At 47.3% G+C, this 18,124-nt stretch overlaps 1 protein-coding gene and 1 long non-coding RNA gene across 2 annotated transcripts in view; both read left to right on the top strand.

Moving 5' to 3' along the window:
- Window positions 1-4,258: 4,258 nt before the first annotated feature.
- The window catches only part of fgf11b (fibroblast growth factor 11b), a 34,086-nt gene continuing 20,220 nt past the window's right edge, over window positions 4,259-18,124 (top strand). Inside the window, exons 1-2 of the mRNA XM_035535794.2 lie at window positions 4,259-4,489; window positions 4,585-4,796. Coding sequence (XP_035391687.1) covers window positions 4,604-4,796 — 193 coding nt within the window. The 5' untranslated portion in view covers window positions 4,259-4,489; window positions 4,585-4,603. The remainder of the gene's footprint in view (window positions 4,490-4,584; window positions 4,797-18,124) is intronic.
- Window positions 16,074-18,124, top strand: part of LOC113568545 (uncharacterized) — a 2,206-nt gene continuing 155 nt past the window's right edge. The window contains exons 1-2 of the long non-coding RNA XR_003409603.3: window positions 16,074-17,470; window positions 17,595-18,124. The exon at window positions 17,595-18,124 is cut by the window's right edge and continues 155 nt beyond it. This is a non-coding gene — a long non-coding RNA (uncharacterized LOC113568545). The remainder of the gene's footprint in view (window positions 17,471-17,594) is intronic.

Here is an 18,124-nt window from a genome sequence, read left to right as displayed (position 1 = left end):
ACTTTTGGGCATCCTCTTCTTCCTGACTGAGGATTTCTCGAGTGATGGTGTCTTGCATGCTTCTGAATTCAAAACCAGCATCACATACTGAAAGAAGCAAAGGTGGAGAACGTGGGGAAACATTTCATTTCCATTTGGTTCTGATTTTGGTTTCCCATATTTATGCACTCATAGTGTTAACAGGTTCATGTAGAATTTAAACCTATAGCTTACTTGGCTGCACAACAAGAAACGATGATAAAAATAACACACGACTAGTGCAATCTAATAATGTCGTGAAGATATAAACGTGTGATTGGGTATTAGCACTAGAATAGATATGCCCTGATTCCTGGTAAGAGCTTTGGAACTGCTACTCTGCCGATGAACATGCTCTGTCTACCTGTCCAAGTGCGAAAGGGTGGTGACATCAGTATGTTGCTATAAAAGGGAGGGTGTCCCGTGTGCAGAGGAGCGGCGCCGTGCTTGCTGTGTGCTCGCAGCCCGGCTTCCCTGGACTGTTGAGTAAACTGCCTTTGCTCACTCAAGCACAGTGTATGTCTTTCCTAAATGTGGATTTGGAGATTTTGGGAGTCATTTCTCCAACATTTTTCTTGTGCATTTCACCTTCACCTGCATCTGTTTCTGTGCTTAGATGTGGGCAAGCCGGGTAGGATAGGGTAGGGTAGTAGACACCACAACTAAAACCCCTACAGCCATCAGGAATTGGACTTGTTTTCCCGGAACATGCCACAGATGCTTGATCAGATAGATATCTGGAGAATTTGGGGAATCTGGGAATTTGGCCAAGTCAACACCTTGAATTCTTTGTCATGTTCCTCAAACCATTCCTGTTCGATTTTTGCAGTGTGACATGATGAATTACCCTGCTGAAAGAGATCACTGCCATTTGGGATTTTCGGGGAATCGCACTGTCTCCGCCAGCTTGCCTTCTTCCCATAGTGCATCCTGGCGCCTTCTCTTCCCCTAGGTAAATAGTGTACATGCACTGGACCACTCACATGATCTCCAAGACAAGATGAGATGCACTTTGTGTTCTGACACCTTTCTATCATAGTCAGCATGAACATTTTCAGTAATTTGTGCTACAGTAGCTCTTCTGTGGGATCCTGTCGCTGGTTCACTGGTTGTCCTTGAACCACTTTTGGTAGTTGCTAACCTCTGCGTACTGGGAACACCCCACAAGACCTGCCAGTTTGGAGATGCTCTGACCCAGTCATCTGTCCATCACAATTTGGCCCTTGTAAAAGTCATTCAAATCATCAAAGCCTACTTCGCGGAAATGACGTCTTGGTTTCGGCGAGCAACGTAACGTAACTGTGGCGAAAGCGAACAAGCACGGGTGGGACGCAGAGACGCTGGGCGAACACTGCGGATGAAAAAGTTACCTGACAAAGCCTCTGATTGGTTGAGAAGACACAACAGGAAAAACCAGCCCCCAGAAAGTATGCAAGCTTGAAATCACATGAAGGAGTTTTTGGCTTCATGCAACCCTTACAAACATCTCTGTAACAAGCATGCTGAAGCCTTTATGTTTGCTCATTTTTCTGACTTTTTACATGCTGCCTAATATATCCACCCCTTGACAGGTGCCACTGTAACAAGATAATGTTATTCACGTCATCTGTCAGTGGTTTAAATGTTTTGGTTGATCAGTGTGTCTGAGTCTGTATTTGTGTGAGAGAGGGACAGAAAAAATGTGTGTGTGTGTGTGAGAGAGAGAGAGAGAGAGTTTGTTTTTGTGTGTGTGAGAGACAGACATTCAGAGAGAATACATAGTGGACTGAGAAGATTGAGCACGCAGCAGATTGTGTGAAGAGAGACATCCACATTGGACAGTAATGTGGTCGAGTTCTTTCTTGAGAGTAATTGCTTTGGAAAAGCCGAGGCCCCAGGCATGAGGACGGGATCAAACAGAGAGATGAGCGGAGTAGGGAACCCCCTGTAGCCTCTTACATCTCTCTAGACAGCCCTGCTAAGAAGACTACGCACAAACACACCTGGAATGACTTCACAAAGCCTCTGAACCTGTACATATGTCTTCTTTGTTTCACAGGAACTTAACTGCATTTAACAGAAAATTTGATGAATTTGCATTTATAAGAAAACTGATGAATAGCGGGAAACTGACGAACCCAAGCACTTCTGATGCTTTCTAAATGACTCGGGGGGGGGGGGGGGGGGGGGGGCACTTTCTAAAAGTGTTTTGCCAATCAGCCTTTCCCTCTTATCACTGCTGATTGAGGAGAGAACTTCAGGATTTCTCTTTCTCAGAGTAAAATGACTAATTAAAAGCAAGGCGTCACATTAAGGGAAGCACGGGGTGGGGGAGGGAGATGTTACGAGGTGCTGCCACATACAGCTTTCTTCCTGCGTCAGTAATAACGCGTTTGGCCTCCTCCCCCCTAAGCTCCACAGTTCCCCTGGCCCAAGGGCTGGCTTCTTAGGCTGTCACCTGTCAATAAGAGGTTGACGGATCGTGACCTTGGTCGCCGCACCGACCTCGTCTCGGGAGCTGATGTAAATCAAATTTGCGCTTTCTAGATGCTTCCGCAGCAGGTTCCAATGAGGTTGCCAAATAAAATCGGACTGATTGACTGGCTTCTGGAAGAGGTGATTCCGGGGCCCTGACCTGCAGATGAGCGAGAGCCAAACAGCTTTTGAAGAAAAAAAACTGGTGACTATAGTCAATGAGTGTTTAACATAAGTTATATTACCTCTGTCAACGTTTAACTCTGGCCTCTTCATAGCCTTTGTGTGTGTGTATGTGTGTGTGTGTGTGTGTGTGTGTGTGTGTGTGTGTGTGTGTGTGTGTGTGTGTGTGAGTGAGTGTGTGAGTGTGAGTGTGTGTGTGTGTGTGTGTGTGTCTGTGTGTGTGTCTATGTCTGTGTGTGTGTCAGAGTGTGTGTATGTGTGTGTGTGTGTGTGTGTGTGTTTGTCTAAGTCTGTGTGTGTGTGTGTGTGTGTCAGTGTGTGTGTGTCAGTGTGTGTGTCTGTGTGTGTGTGTGTGTGTGTGTGTGAACATACGAAATGTCAGTTTATTTCTCATATAAAGGTGCTGTCATGAGCTATGTAGTGAAACCTATTCAAACAGATTAATTAATAAAAACTGCCGTTGTAATCCTGTAAAAGTGAATATGTGTCAGTGCGTGTGTGAGAGCGAGAGCAAGAGATTTTGTGTGTGCGTGACCATGAGACAACGTGTGAACGTGCAGCAATGACTGACTCACTGCACAGTATCTTCCAACGTTTTCCCTGGGGTGAGTGAAAATGATCACCATTGGCACATCACAGAGTCCCTCCTCTCTCTGCCTCTCCCTCTCTCTCTGCCTCTCTCCTCCATTCTGCATCTGAAGGACAGTGTAATAGACCGAGAGTGGAACTGAAGCTCACATTAGAGCTCTAACTCCGAGGAGAGAGGAGCCGGTTGCTCTCTCCCTCTCTCCGCTTTTATCTGTTTTTACTCTCCTGCCTCACTTTAATCACCAGTATTGTACCACCAATCTCTTTCTTTCTCTCTCTCTTTCTTTCTCTCTCTCTCTCTCTCTCTTCCTCTTTCTCTCTATTCATCTCCCTCACATACTCATCCCCTTTATCATTCGCTCTCTCTCTCTCCCTCCCTCCCTCCCTCCCTCGCTTTCTCATGAATGTCACCTTTACAAGTGGCAGCGGCTGGATTCACACGCACGCACGCACGCACGCACACACACACACACACACACACACACACACACGCAGGCTTTGCTAGGGGGTGGCATGGGCAGGTAGGGTTGCGGGGAGAGAGAGAGCATGCCAAAAGGCAGAAGGGACAGTTCCCTCTGTCCATTTCTCCGTTACCGGCTCGATTCATCCTGCACGGGGCTCGTGCGTTCCAGCAGCCCACGCTGAAGTGCCCACGGACGTGCAGGCGCTGGATTATCTCGGCAGACTATTTCTCACGGGACGCAAACTTAACCGACCAGGAACCGCGGGCTGACCATCTGGCTATTCCTGTCCGGATCTTTTCTTTGCCAGAGGAAAACTTTACGGTTGGGAGAGAAAGAAGAGCAGAAAACCTGTGTGTGTGTGTGTGGGGGGGGGGGGGGTCTTCCGGAGCTGTCTGTGGTTTGATTTCCAACCGGAGCGTGCTGAAAACTTCAACCAGGTCAGTGTTTTTGGGTTGTTCCAAAAAAAAAAAAAGAGTCACGGGGTGGGGTGGGTGTTTTTTTTTTTTTTTTTCGGGGGGGGGGGGGGGGGAGATGTTGGCAGAATTGCCATGACGACTCCTGCAGCCTCTTCACCTCCCTTTTCTGGAAAACGTGACAGTATGGATTCGCGTTCGGGGACTTACTTCAGAGGACGGGCCGCGTTCTGTTAAACAAGCAACATGAAAAGCAGACGCAGGGCAGGTGGAGTCCGCGACAGAACTTAACACCTCCACCTTTTCCCTCCACTGGCTAAAGACTTCAGAGCGCACGCAACCAACCCAAACCTTCTGATCCCTTACCAGGTGAGGGGACCTGTTTTCACTGTAGGGCGGGAGGGCTGAAGACGTTCTCCAGGTAGGGTCTTGTGATCACTCACAGAGACCCCCCCCTCCCAAAGCTGATAGGGAGGGGGGACGATGGCAGCTCTCGCCAGCTCTCTGATCAGACAGAAACGGGCAGTGAAGGACGACCAGGCGAACCGGCCGATCGCCAGCAAGCGCAGGCCCTGTCCGAAGAGCAACAAGTCGCTGTGCCAGAAGCAGATCCTCGTCCTCATCTCCAAAGTGCGACTATGTGGCGGGCGAAGAGGAAGGTCAGACAAGAGGCCAGGTAGGGGCTCCGCTTCTCACGTTTCTTTCAACTTCGATTTGCAAGTGCCTGACCCATACCTGTGCCAGGTTACCGCTGTGCCTGCGCAGTGTCCTTGATGGTTTGCAACAGTTTAAGAGAATGATCTCAAAACGTCGAAAGAACGAAATTGAGAACAAAAATTGCTGACAAAAAAAAGTGAAGTAATAGCGATGGCCTTAGGGAGATCTCCTTGCATGACACCACACAAGTTTTTTTTTCCATTAAGTGTTCACGCAGATCCAAGTGTTACCAGAGTGCGTGACACACTACGAATCTAGTTCATGTTTTAATAAGGATGCAATTCGTGCTGTACTCTTGGTAGTGGAAAGACCTCTATATGGTGTGATGTATCACCCCGAATGCAGGTGATAATCTGGGTTGATTTCACCTTTCAGGCATGCCTTCGGGACACTAATCGTTACACCAGTACCAGGCATTGCCCGTGTGTGTGTGTGTGTGTGTGTGCGGGGACATAAGTGTGTGTTCACGAGGGAGAGAGAGAACGAACATAAGGCGCTGTATGTTTAATCTGCGCTGAGGTGCGCGCTTAGGTACAGTGTATCGTGTGCGTTGTAGAAGTCGTGGACCGCCGCCACGTTCCACTCAACAGTAACCTTGCCCGTGGCTAGCGAGAGGAAGTGCATATGCGCTCAGATTACAGCCCAGATACGCGCCACATTTGTTACGCCAGCCGTGGAGAAGAGAAAAGCGAACGCTCAACGAGGGGGAGCAGCTCCTGTTACCCCTGCTAGTCCCCTTCAGGAGGAAGCAGTTTATGCTTTGGTTTCTCCAGTGAGCAAACGTTTGGGGACAGAAGAAAAAAACCCAGCAAAGTTCCTTGCTGTGTGTGTGTGTGTGTGTGTGTGTGTGTGTGTGTGTGTGTATAAAAAGAAATAGTGCAATGTTAGTTGAGCAGGAAATTAAAATGATTACAGATGGGAATTATTAATCTCACTCTCAGTCTCTAGTGTTCCTGCTTTCCACACTTGCACATCAGCCTTTTTACAAATAGCAGTGCAAAATCTGCCAAGAGCCTCACACTCTGCGTCTGACTATTCAAGTTCCATTCAAATCCACTAGATTAATGATCACATTGTGGTGGACCATGCTATCATAATACAGCAGGGTGTTACAGAAGACAGAGACATTGAGAGAGAGAGAGAGAGAGAGAGAGAGAGAGAGAGAGAGATGGCTAATGTCATTGTCCAGGGGTATGAACAGCTAATGGGGCATCTGGGACCTTTCATATTCATTAAGCGCACTTACAGCAGTGCTCAGGCAAGATATTGTGCATAACAGTTTCATACTGAGAAGTATGAACACAACACTGCAGTGTCATTGGTCTATATTAATTCAGTCCAAATAGTGGCAAAAAGGCTGTTTTACCATGGACTTTATAATTCATACACACACACACACACACACACACACGCACACACACACACACACACACACACACACACACACACACACACACTCACAGACACACACGCACACACACACACACACACACACACACACACACACAAACACTCACAGACACACACTCGTGCACAAATGCGCACACACACACACAAACACTCACAGACACACACACACACACACACACACACACACACTTTGTCGATGTCTCAAATATGACTGCAGGCTTCTGGGACGAAGCTTCTCACATCATCTCAGCTCCGTGTTGGGTCGATCCTGCTCATTAGCATATACTGATTCATCAATAATCATCCTGGAACTTTGTCCCATTTAACAGAGAGAAGGCAAGTTATTGCATCATAAACACACACACAAAATGCAACACACGTATCTTAATCGGAGAGGCAGATGTACACCTCAGCAGTTTTATGCAGTACTTGGCCTTGTTCGAGGGTATGGCTTATTTCAACAGCATCTCCTGTGTTGATATAAGGAATTGACACAATTACACACTGCCTTGGAAAAAAGGAAAGAACGCTGCCTTCTGCAGGAGAAAGAAAAAAACAGAGCCAATGTACTACAAAAAAGTCACTCGGGGATGCAGAAAGTTTGCAGTAGCTAGTAGTTGCGCGGATAGCTAGGGGTTGGTTCTGTTGAGAGACATGGGGTCTGGACACCTGGGGTTTGCCTGAGGGAATGTTTACTGCTCAGGACAGGAGGACAGACTCAGCACAGCGCTGAGGAGAGCAGCAGGGCTGGAGGAAGAGCAGGAGGAGGAGGACGAGGAGGAAGAGGAGGGTAACATTAAGCTGACCACTGAAGACGGGCTCCTCGATGCGCTTACTCAACAACACCTGATCACAGCACGCAGTGTTGGGTAGCCTCCCGTCAGAGTCCTGACAGGGGTCAGAGAGAGCGAGAGAGAGAGAGAGCGAGAGAGAGTTGAAGAAAAAAGGAAGAAGAGGAGAGAGAGAGAGAGAGAGAGAGAGAGAGGGGAGGGTAGAAGAGGAGAAAGCTCTCAGGGGACCAGGCAGAGATGGAGGGGGGTTGGTGGTGGAGCGAAATGGGGGAGAGAGCGAGAAGTAGCAGAGAGCCAAGAGTGTGCACTCTAGCAAAGACAAGAAGAGACTGTCTAGACTTCTGTAAAATCAGACAAACAGGTGAACGTGGTAGACGGAAAGTAACATTTGTGAAGATGTACATTCTGTTCTCAGATCAGTTCCTAAAGTTACACATGAAGGGTTTGGCTCCACTCTGCTCACTGTCTTTCTGTGTTAGGCAGGTTAGTGTCTTATGTCAGTCCCAGTTAGACTCATAACACCCACTGTGAAACACAGGAGAGAATCTACATGTGACTAATAATCACTAGCTGTCACCGTGTGTGTATAACTAGTTTTAGTGTTAGTCAATACTTAGTTAGTCAAACTCTGGGTTCAGTTAGTTCCATCAAAGATTTGTTCCCTCAAAGTCTTTGTGACATTTAATCTATTTCAGTATTTAAATCAAAACTATAAGCTTCCTGTTTATAATCACTATGGGTGTGTGATTTTGTACCTGTAACCTAACTGTTTAATGTATTTTGGTGTGTTCCAAATGATATGGGTGTTCCTGGACCTCAAACACCTTATGATTTTTGCGAAAAAAAGGTGTTTTATAAGTAAAATAATAATAATAATAATAATAATAATAATTATTATTATTATTGAAGGAGTGATTACCTGAGCATCTCTGTATCACATGTCACTGTATATATATGTAGACATTATACTGATGTACAGACACTATACTGTACAGTTGTACAGACACAGTGATGATGTACAGATACTGTACTGATGTACAGACACTATATTGTACAGTTGTACAGACACAGTAATGATGTACAGTCACTGTACTGATGTACAGACACTATACTGTACTGTTGTACAGATACTGTGCTGATGTACAGACACTATACTGTACAGTTGTACAGACACATTAATGATGTACAGACACTACTGATGTACAGACACTATACTGTACAGTTGTACAGACACAGTAATGATGTACAGACACTGTACTGATGTACAGACACTATACTGTACAGTTGTACAGACACAGTAATGATGTAGAGACGCTGTACTGTTGTACAGACACTATACTGTACTGATGTACAGACACTGTACTGTTATATAGACACTGTACTGTTGTACAGACACTGTACTGTACTGATGTACAGACACTGTACTGATGTACAGACACTGTACTGTACTGATGTACAGACACTGTACTGATGTACAGACACTATACTGTACAGTTGTACAGACACAGTAATGATGTAGAGACGCTGTACTGTTGTACAGACACTATACTGTACTGATGTACAGACACTGTATTGTTATATAGGCACTGTACTGTTGTACAGACACTGTACTGTACTGTTATATAGACACTGTACTGATGTACAGACACTGTACTGTTATATAGACACTGTACTGTTATATAGACACTGTACTGATGTACAGACACTATACTGTACAGTTGTACAGACACAGTAATGATGTAGAGACGCTGTACTGTTGTACAGACACTATACTGTACTGATGTACAGACACTGTACTGTTATATAGACACTGTACTGTTGTACAGACACTGTACTGTACTGATGTACAGACACTGTACTGTTATATAGACACTGTACTGTTATATAGACACTGTACTGATGTACAGACACTGTACTGTTATATAGACACTGTACTGATGTACAGACACTGTACTGTACTGATGTACAGACACTGTACTGTTATATAGACACTGTACTGTTATATAGACACTGTACTGATGTACAGACACTATACTGTACTGTTGTACAGACACTGTAATGATGTACAGACACTGTACTGTTATATAGACACTGTACAGATGTACAGACACTGTACTGTACTGTTGTACAGACACTGTAATGATGTACAGACACTGTACTGTTATATAGACACTGTACGGATGTACAGACACTGTACTGTACTGTTGTACAGACACTGTAATGATGTACAGACACTGTACTGTTGTACAGACACTGTAATGATGTACAGACACTGTACTGTTATATAGACACTGTACTGATGTACAGACACTGTACTGTACTGTTGTACAGACACTGTACTGATGTACAGACACTGTACTGTACTGTTGTACAGACACTGTACTGATGTACAGACACTGTACTGTACTGTTGTACAGACACTGTACTGATGTACAGACACTGTACTGTACTGATGTACAGACACTGTACTGTGGTACAATATCACATATGTTGAAAAAGCGTCTTTTCCAGTTTCCCTTCCTACCCCACAAACGATCAAAATGTAATTACACTGATAATCATGAACAATTTATTAATCAGCTTTCTTACCCTAAATGGCAGTTTGCAGGAGAGAAATGCAGTAAAGAACATTTAACTAATAAAACTGCAATAAACAGACACCCAACATAGACCCTTCAGTACAAAAGCTGAATATTGTTGCTATAAGCCAGTTATTGTTACAGTTGTAGAAGGACATCATTCACAACAGAATTTTCAGAAACTTTGAACTTTGTCCAAAACCTTCTCTTGTCCAGAAAGCTATGATCCATAAAAAGAATATCTGGGGGAAACTGGCATCTGTGCGAAACAAAGACCTGACTGGTTTTGTGGCTGTCGTGGCAGGGCATGCCGAGCTCCCGTGTCTGGTATCAGACAGGTGCAACGATGCTAACGGCAGGTGCGAAGCCAGGAGCACCTCACCTTCTCCGACAAAGCGCAGACGCTCGACATAGGCCTACCCAGTATTCTCTCTGTTCTCTGAGCACTTTTTGCTGAGATCAAATGTGTTCTGGGAGTTTATTTGTTACGAAAGTCAGTACATGGTAGATTTTTTAGACACAAGGTGGCATACGGATCAAACAGGCCGGAAGGCCGACTCCGGAGGAAATGGCTGGAGTAAATGGGAAATAAGTCTAACACGGAAGACGGCAGGTATTTCCTTTTTAAACAGATAGACTTAAAGCGCATAGGACACCAGTGTAGAACCTTTGGAGCTGGTGCTATTAAACAATAACACACTTCACAAAACTTAATGGCAAATGCTTCGGTTGGATTAACCGGACGTAAACAAAACAAATCTTTAATTCAGGTTTAACAAACATCCTGGGAATCATATGGCTAGTCTGGGGTGTGGGTCTATTTATTGGGATTAAGAACATGGTTTTTGAAGGGCTTGGTCACTAGCTAATGAAAGGTGCGTTATGGGTTTAGAAGTTTGTGAACAGTAACGTGTGCTGTGTCTCTCCAGGGCAGGCAATGCCAACAGCCTCATTATTCTGTGGCTTTTAGGGTGATGAGGGATTTTCGTTGTAAAACGCAGAGGAGAAAGAGGCTAGCACGTCCTGGTGTCTTTAGGCATCGCACCTAGGTGCTTAGATAAAGCCTAATGGTTGAGGTTTAGTTACTCTCTGAGAGGTCAGTATACACAAACACAGTGGAAACATATCCTTTTAGCCCCTGTAGACATTGTAAGTGACAAATAACGCCTTGATAGGCTCTTTCGCATTGGAGCTGAAATTGAATTTGCGGACGCTTTGATTAAACCTGACAAGGACAGATTAAGTTTGACCTCTAACAAGAGAGATGCAGAGGAAGTGTGTGTGTGCGTGTGTGTGTGCAGGTGTGCGTGTGTGTGTGCGTCCGCGTGCGTGTGCGTGTGTGTGTGCGTGTGCAGGTGTGCGTGTGTGTGCATGTGTGTTTGCGTCCGCGTGCGTGTGCGTGTGTGTGTGCGTGCGTGGGTGTGCGTGTGCGTGTGTGTGCACGTGCATGCGTGTGCGTGCGTGTGTGTACGTGCGTGTATGCGTGTGTGTGTGCGTGTGTGTGTGTGTGTGTGTGTGTGTGTGTGTGTGTGTGTGTGTGTGTGTGTGTGTGTGTGTGTGCGTGCATGCGTGGGTGTGCGTGCGTGGGTGTGCGTGTTCAAGTTTGGTTTCTTCGTCACATACATAGTCATACACAGTATAACTCGCAGTGAAATGGTGTGCGTGTGTGTGTGCATGTGCGTATGCGCGTGTGTGTATGCGCGTGTGTGTATGCGCGTGTGCGTATGCGCGTGTGTGTATGCGTGTGTGTGTCTAAGAGCAAGAGAGAGCGAGAACAAGTCAGATAAGCAGGAAGAGAAAGAACATTTACTGTTCTAATTTGAGGTGGGACTAAGCACTGGGGTGTTGACGTCACGAGCAGTCAGGGCTCCATTACAGGGGACAGACATCCCAGACTGCACAAGCCTCTCCAAAAACACAACGCACTCAGTCCTGTGAGGAACAAAGATAAACTAGCCAAACAAACAACTTAGAACCACCATTCATACCCCACCTGGAAATTCCATACTATTCTTCAGTAAAACTTTCAATGCTTATAAGCCAGAATTTCTCTAATCTTCTCTCTCTCTCTCTCTCTCTCTCTCTCTCTCTCTCTCTCTCTCTCTCTCTGTTTTCCTCTATCATTTCTGTTTGGCTATTCAGTTAAAGCACAGATCACCATTAAAGAGCCTGATATAACCATTGTCTTAAGGGACACACTATGAAGGGTTTGAATGACATGACAAGGAGATATGAACTTTGCAGCCCCAAGTGGGTCTTAATGGCATGGCAGAGATGAATATGCATGAACCCACCAGCATGCTAATGAGCCCTCTGGCAGAATGCTTCCCAAGGGGAAATTGTGCTGTGGTTGAGATGAAACTGTGCCATGGTGATGAGCGGAGATGAAACTGTGCTGTGGTTGTGTATGGATATGAAACTGTGCTATGGTGATGAGCGGAGATGAAACTGTGCTGTGGTTGTGTATGGAGATGAAACTGCTATGGTGATGAGCGAAGATGAAACTGCTGTGGTTGTGTGTGGAGATGAAACTGTGCTGTGGTTGCGTGTGGAGATGAAACTGTGCTGTGGTTACGTGTGGAGATGAAACTGTGCTGTGGTGATGAGCGGAGATGAAACTGTGCTGTGGTGAGTTGTGGCGCTGCCTGAATGCAGATACATGCCTGAGGAGAGAAAGTGGACATCTGCTTCAGGCTGCTGCCATCTTGTAGTGTAAGTGGGGCAGAGATACACAGACAGACAGACAGACAGACAGACAGACAGACAGAAAGACAGCGAGAGAGAAGAGAGAGCTAAAGAAGAAAAAGTGAAGAAGGACATATAAAAGACAGGTTAAAGCGAGAAAGACAACAGGAAATGGCACGCAGGAGAATGAAGTGTATATAGAGGGCACAAGAAGGAGAGAGAGAGGCATAGTGTGTGATATAGTAGATCTGAAGACAGAGGAGAGACAGATGTGAGACACCTGACCAGTACACCTGACCAGATAGTGAAGAAAGAGACAGAGTGAGACGCAGTACACCTGAAGAGAGAGGAGAGTGAGACAGGGAGTGAGACAGTACACCTGAAGAGAGAGGAGAGTGAGACAGGGAGTGAGACAGTACAGCTGAAGGGAGAGGAGAGTGAGACAGGGAGTGAGACAGTATACCTGAAGAGAGAGGAGAGTGAGACAGGGAGTGAAACAGTACACCTGAGGACAGAGAGACACACAGTACACCTGAAGAGAGAGGAGAGTGAGACAGGGAGTGAGACAGTACAGCTGAAGGGAGAGGAGAGTGAGACAGGGAGTGAGACACTGAAGGGGGTGGGTCCCGAGCGGTCTAAAGGGTTCCATTCGTCTGAAAGGCTGGGGGAAGCCTGTGCAGTTCATATCTGACTCAAAGGCAGAGCGAGACCCACCTGTGGCAGCTGTAATTACCCGACGCCCTGTCACTAGAACGAGGCAGGCCAGAGCCCTGCTGACGTGAAGCAGCACGTCCCAGCATGAGAGCCAGTGTAGCACGAATCACAAGCCAGTGTGCTTAACCTCCGTGCTCCCGGCCGGAGCCCACCTCACGCCTGCAGCATGCACACGGCTCAAGGACATGCAGGGCAGTGTGGCACAGCCCAGGACTGGCAACCAGCTCACGCTTTGCCTGCTCATCCACACCTGACCGAAGTGACTTGTAATTAGCTTATGAGTCAAATCAGTTGCAATACAGAAGCGAAAACAAATAATATTAGCAGGGAATAAGAGTCCGGGCTGGAACAGCACACAGGGGCATGTGACATCAAACACAAAGATTAATGAAGAATTGGGGGGGGGGGGGAGACCGTATTATTATTTGATTTGAAAACAACAGTTTTCTGTTTGATTGTCATTTCTAATTGAAAAGGAGTGCCTGGGAATTGACACCTGCTACACAAAACACAGTCAGATTTGCCAATGACAAAATGGCCAGCTTATTGCTGTCTTAATTAGCTCTTCAGAAGCACACTCCCCTGAGAGACGAAACATCAAACACCATCAGCAGCGAGGAAGGCGCTTGGCAAGACACACCGGCACTGCGCTAATCTAAACCATCATTTCTCTGAGGATCATTTCACCTCAGCGGTGAACAGTTTCTGTGCCTCACTGACAGTGGCAGTTTTATTTGATTCCACCCGACGCCTCAGACGGAGAGGGAAAGAAACAGAAGGAGAGAGAGAGAGAGAGGGGTGAGAGAGGGAGAGAGAGAGAAGGAGGGGTGAGAGAGGGAGAGAGAGAGAGAGGGGTGAGAGAGGGAGAGAGAGAGAGAGAGGGGTGAGAGAGGGAGAGAGAGAAGGAGGGGTGAGAGAGGGAGAGAGAGAAGGAGGGGTGAGAGAGGGAGAGAGAGAGAGAGGGGTGAGAGAGGGAGAGAGAGAGAGAGGGGTGAGAGAGGGAGAGAGAGAGAGGGGTGAGAGAGGGAGAGAGAGAGAGAGAGGGGTGAGAGAGGGGGAGAGAGAGAGAGAGAGAGGGGTGAGAGAGGGAGAGAGAGAGAGAGAGGGGTGAGAGAGGGAGAGAGAGAGAGAGAGGGGTGAGAGAGGGAGAGAGAGAGAGAGAGAGGGGTGAGAGAGGGAGAGAGAGAGAGAGAGGGGTGAGAGAGGGAGAGAGAGAGAGGGGTGAGAGAGGGAGAGAGAGAGAGAGGGGTGAGAGAGGGGGAGAGAGAGAGAGAGAGAGAGGGGTGAGAGAGGGAGAGAGAGAGAGAGGGGTGAGAGAGGGAGAGAGAGAGAGGGGTGAGAGAGGGAGAGAGAGAGAGAGAGGGGTGAGAGAGGGAGAGAGAGAGAGAGAGGGGTGAGAGAGGGAGAGAGAGAGAGAGAGGGGTGAGAGAGGGAGAGAGAGAGAAGGAAGGGTGTGAAACACATTGCACGTGCATGAGTTTCCTGTTTAATTGCCTCACCCTGGGTGACAGAAGTGAGTGCGAAAACAAAACGAAATGGCAAGAAAATCCCTCAGCCAATCATATTAATTAAAGAGCAGTGTTGCATGAGATTAAATTATACAGGGCCGGGGTGAAAAGGAGATTATGGCAAGGAAGAATGTGGGAATAAAGGAATGCTGAATGAAATGCCCATTGGAACAGACATGCACAAGGAGGGTGCAGTGCTCTCGTGTGCCGATTACATGATAGCCATGTTTCAGACAGCGCTTATTGTACTGGTGCGTCAGGCCATGAGGATGTGAAGCTGGTCTGTGTGGGTTTGGAAAGGCAGGAAGAGTATGAGGAACTATGAGGTACACCTATCTAGCGCAGATAAAATACATGGAGCATATTTCTGTAGGAGAGTTCTGGGACCCGTACGTCTGTAGGAGAGTTCTGGTACCCGTATGTCTGTAGGAGAGTTCTGGGATCCGTATGTCTGTAGGAGAGTTCTGGTGCCCGTATGTCTGTAGGAGAGTTCTGGTGCCTGTATGTCTGTAGGAGAGTTCTGGTGCCCGTATGTCTGTAGGAGAGTTCTGGGATCCGTATGTCTGTAGGAGAGTTATGGTACCCGTACGTCTGTAGGAGAGTTCTGGTGTCCGTATGTCTGTAGGAGAGTTCTGGTACCCGTATGTCTGTAGGAGAGTTCTGGGATCCGTATGTCTGTAGGAGAGTTCTGGTGCCCGTATGTCTGTAGGAGAGTTCTGGGATCCGTATGTCTGTAGGAGAGTTATGGTACCCGTATGTCTGTAGGAGAGTTCTGGGATCCGTATGTCTGTAGGAGAGTTATGGTACCCGTACGTCTGTAGGAGAGTTCTGGTGTCTGTATGTCTGTAGGAGAGTTCTGGTACCCGTATGTCTGTAGGAGAGTTCTGGTGTCCGTATGTCTGTAGGAGAGTTCTGGTGCCCGTAATGTCTGTAGGAGAGTTCTGGTGCCCGTATGTGTGTAGGAGAGTTCTGGTGCCCGTATGTGTGTAGGAGAGTCCTGGGATCCGTATGTCTGTAGGAGAGTTCTGGTACCCGGATGTCTGTAGGAGAGTTCTGGTACCCGTATGTCTGTAGGAGAGTTCTGGTGCCTGTATGTCTGTAGGAGAGTTCTGGGATCCGTATGTCTGTAGGAGAGTTCTGGTGTCTGTATGTCTGTAGGAGAGTTCTGGTGCCCGTATGTCTGTAGGAGAGTTCTGGTGCCCGTATGTCTGTAGGAGAGTTCTGGGATCCGTATGTCTGTAGGAGAGTTATGGTACCCGTACTTCTGTAGGAGAGTTCTGGTGTCCGTATGTCTGTAGGAGAGTTCTGGTGCCCGTATGTCTGTAGGAGAGTTCTGGTGCCTGTATGTCTGTAGGAGAGTTCTGGGATCCGTATGTCTGTAGGAGAGTTCTGGTGCCCGTATGTCTGTAGGAGAGTTCTGGGATCCGTATGTCTGTAGGAGAGTTCTGGGATCCGTATGTCTGTAGGAGAGTTCTGGTGCCTGTATGTCTGTAGGAGAGTTCTGGGATCCGTATTTCTGTAGGAGAGTTCTGGTGCCTGTACGTCTGTAGGAGAATTCTGGTGCCCGTATGTCTGTAGGAGAGTTCTGGGATCCGTATGTCTGTAGGAGAGTTATGGTGCCCGTATGTCTGTAGGAGAGTTCTGGGATCCGTATGTCTGTAGGAGAGTTATGGTACCCGTATGTGTTTAGGAGAGTTCTGGTACCTGTATGTCTGTAGGTGAGCTCTGGTATCTGTATGTCTGCATCCTGTTCAGCATGCCTGTGTGTCTGCATCCTGTACAGCGTGCCTGTGTGTCTGCATCCTGTTCAGCGTGCCTGTGTGTCTGCATCCTGTTCAGCGTGCCTGTGTGTCTGCATCCTGTACAGCGTGCCTGTGTGTCTGCATCCTGTACAGCGTTCCTGTGTGTCTGCATCCTGTACAGCGTTCCTGTGTGTCTGCATCCTGTTCAGCATGCCTGTGTGTCTGCATCCTGTACAGCGTGCCTGTGTGTCTGCATCCTGTTCAGCGTGCCTGTGTGTCTGCATCCTGTTCAGCGTGCCTGTGTGTCTGCATCCTGTTCAGCGTGCCTGTGTGTCTGCATCCTGTTCAGCGTGCCTCTCACCACATCCTACAGTAGCTAAACAGAGTTGGCTGGGGCTCTGTGATTTCTGGCCCACTGATGTAACTGCCATCTGTAAGGGTAGCAGTACTGGTTGCTCCACACTGTGCCTTATCCCAGCCCCTTCCCCCTCTGCTGCCAGATACACAGCTCCCCTGTGACACACATACCAGTTCATTTTGTCACTCTCAAAAACATCACCACCTCCCCGTCAGAGTTCGCTGAAGGATCCTCTCTGTCAGGAAAGACTGAGTCGCAAGTTACTGATGCAAAGAACCTTTGTTACAGTTTGTTTCTTATTGTGAATACATAAAATGTGGTACTTGAGGCACAACCACTGAAACCATTTACTGGTGTATGGATGGTTTTAACCAGGTGCACAGAACTGCAGGCACATTGCAGGCGCTCAGGTTGCAATTTCTGAACACACATTTCGCAAAACACCGCAAGCTACTCATTACAATTACTAAAGCCGAAATCTCTTTTGTTTAGCTTGGAAAACCGCCACTCAAATTGCAACACTCATTGGCCAGTTGCAGACACCCAGTTCTCAAGTGTGAAAACAGCTAATCTCTCGTCTGAGAGAGCGTAGCGTGTGCACTATAAATAGGCAACAGGTTTGTACAACAGTGGAGCACGGCAGAGGGAGGAGCATGAGGATAGGAGGAGCACACGGATGAGGACGTGGAAGGAGACAAAGGAGAACCAGCCTGGACGAAATCCGGGCCACCCCAATTGATCGTGTGGACGTGGTTTGAGTTTGAGGGAGCCAGGGCAAAGATTCCAGCCAATCCTCACCCGCTTCATGGCGGATTGCGTCGTCCGGACATTCCAAAATGATAACAGGTAAGTAACCTACAATCGTCACAGCTCTATGCTACTGTATTTACTGTATATATATATATATATATATATATACACACACACACACCCACACATCTGTATGTGTGTGTGTCTCTTTACCTCACAGCAGGAGGAGCACACTGTGAACATGCTCATAGCAAACAACAGCATTGGACTGCGCGGACTATAATATCCCATTCTTACAGACAACACCACCTTCAGTAATGTCAGCTGGGTAGGTCTGTCAGCATTGCCCACGTCCTTCAGCGGCATCACATACGAATGATGCAGCCATTTGAGAGGAACTCTGATGGGCTGAAACAGCTGCTTCGTAACTATGCGCGGATAAGCATTTTCTACCACTGCTGCCGCTGGGCCCGTATTCCACTATACCGCCCTGCGTCTGATTATGTTACTCTGCAATACTGGTTTATGTTGTTTCTGTCCCACCATTTTCACCATGCTCACCTTTACCGCGGAGGTGGAGATCACCAGCACTACGGACGCGGGACGCTCCTCCACGCCGCGGAGGTCTGTGGGGATATGGATGAGGGAGCATGTCTGGGTGGACACGTCACCCCAGACGTGTGGAGAGAAGAATACGTGATGTGGATGAGGTGCTGAGAACAGACCTAAACAGGAGATGGGATGCAGTGT

Source organism: Electrophorus electricus, chromosome 19 (genome assembly GCF_041902795.1).
Source record: "Electrophorus electricus isolate QZ-2024a chromosome 19, ASM4190279v1, whole genome shotgun sequence".
Lineage (NCBI taxonomy): Eukaryota > Metazoa > Chordata > Actinopteri > Gymnotiformes > Gymnotidae > Electrophorus > Electrophorus electricus.
This window is presented reverse-complemented; position numbering and strand designations above follow the sequence as displayed.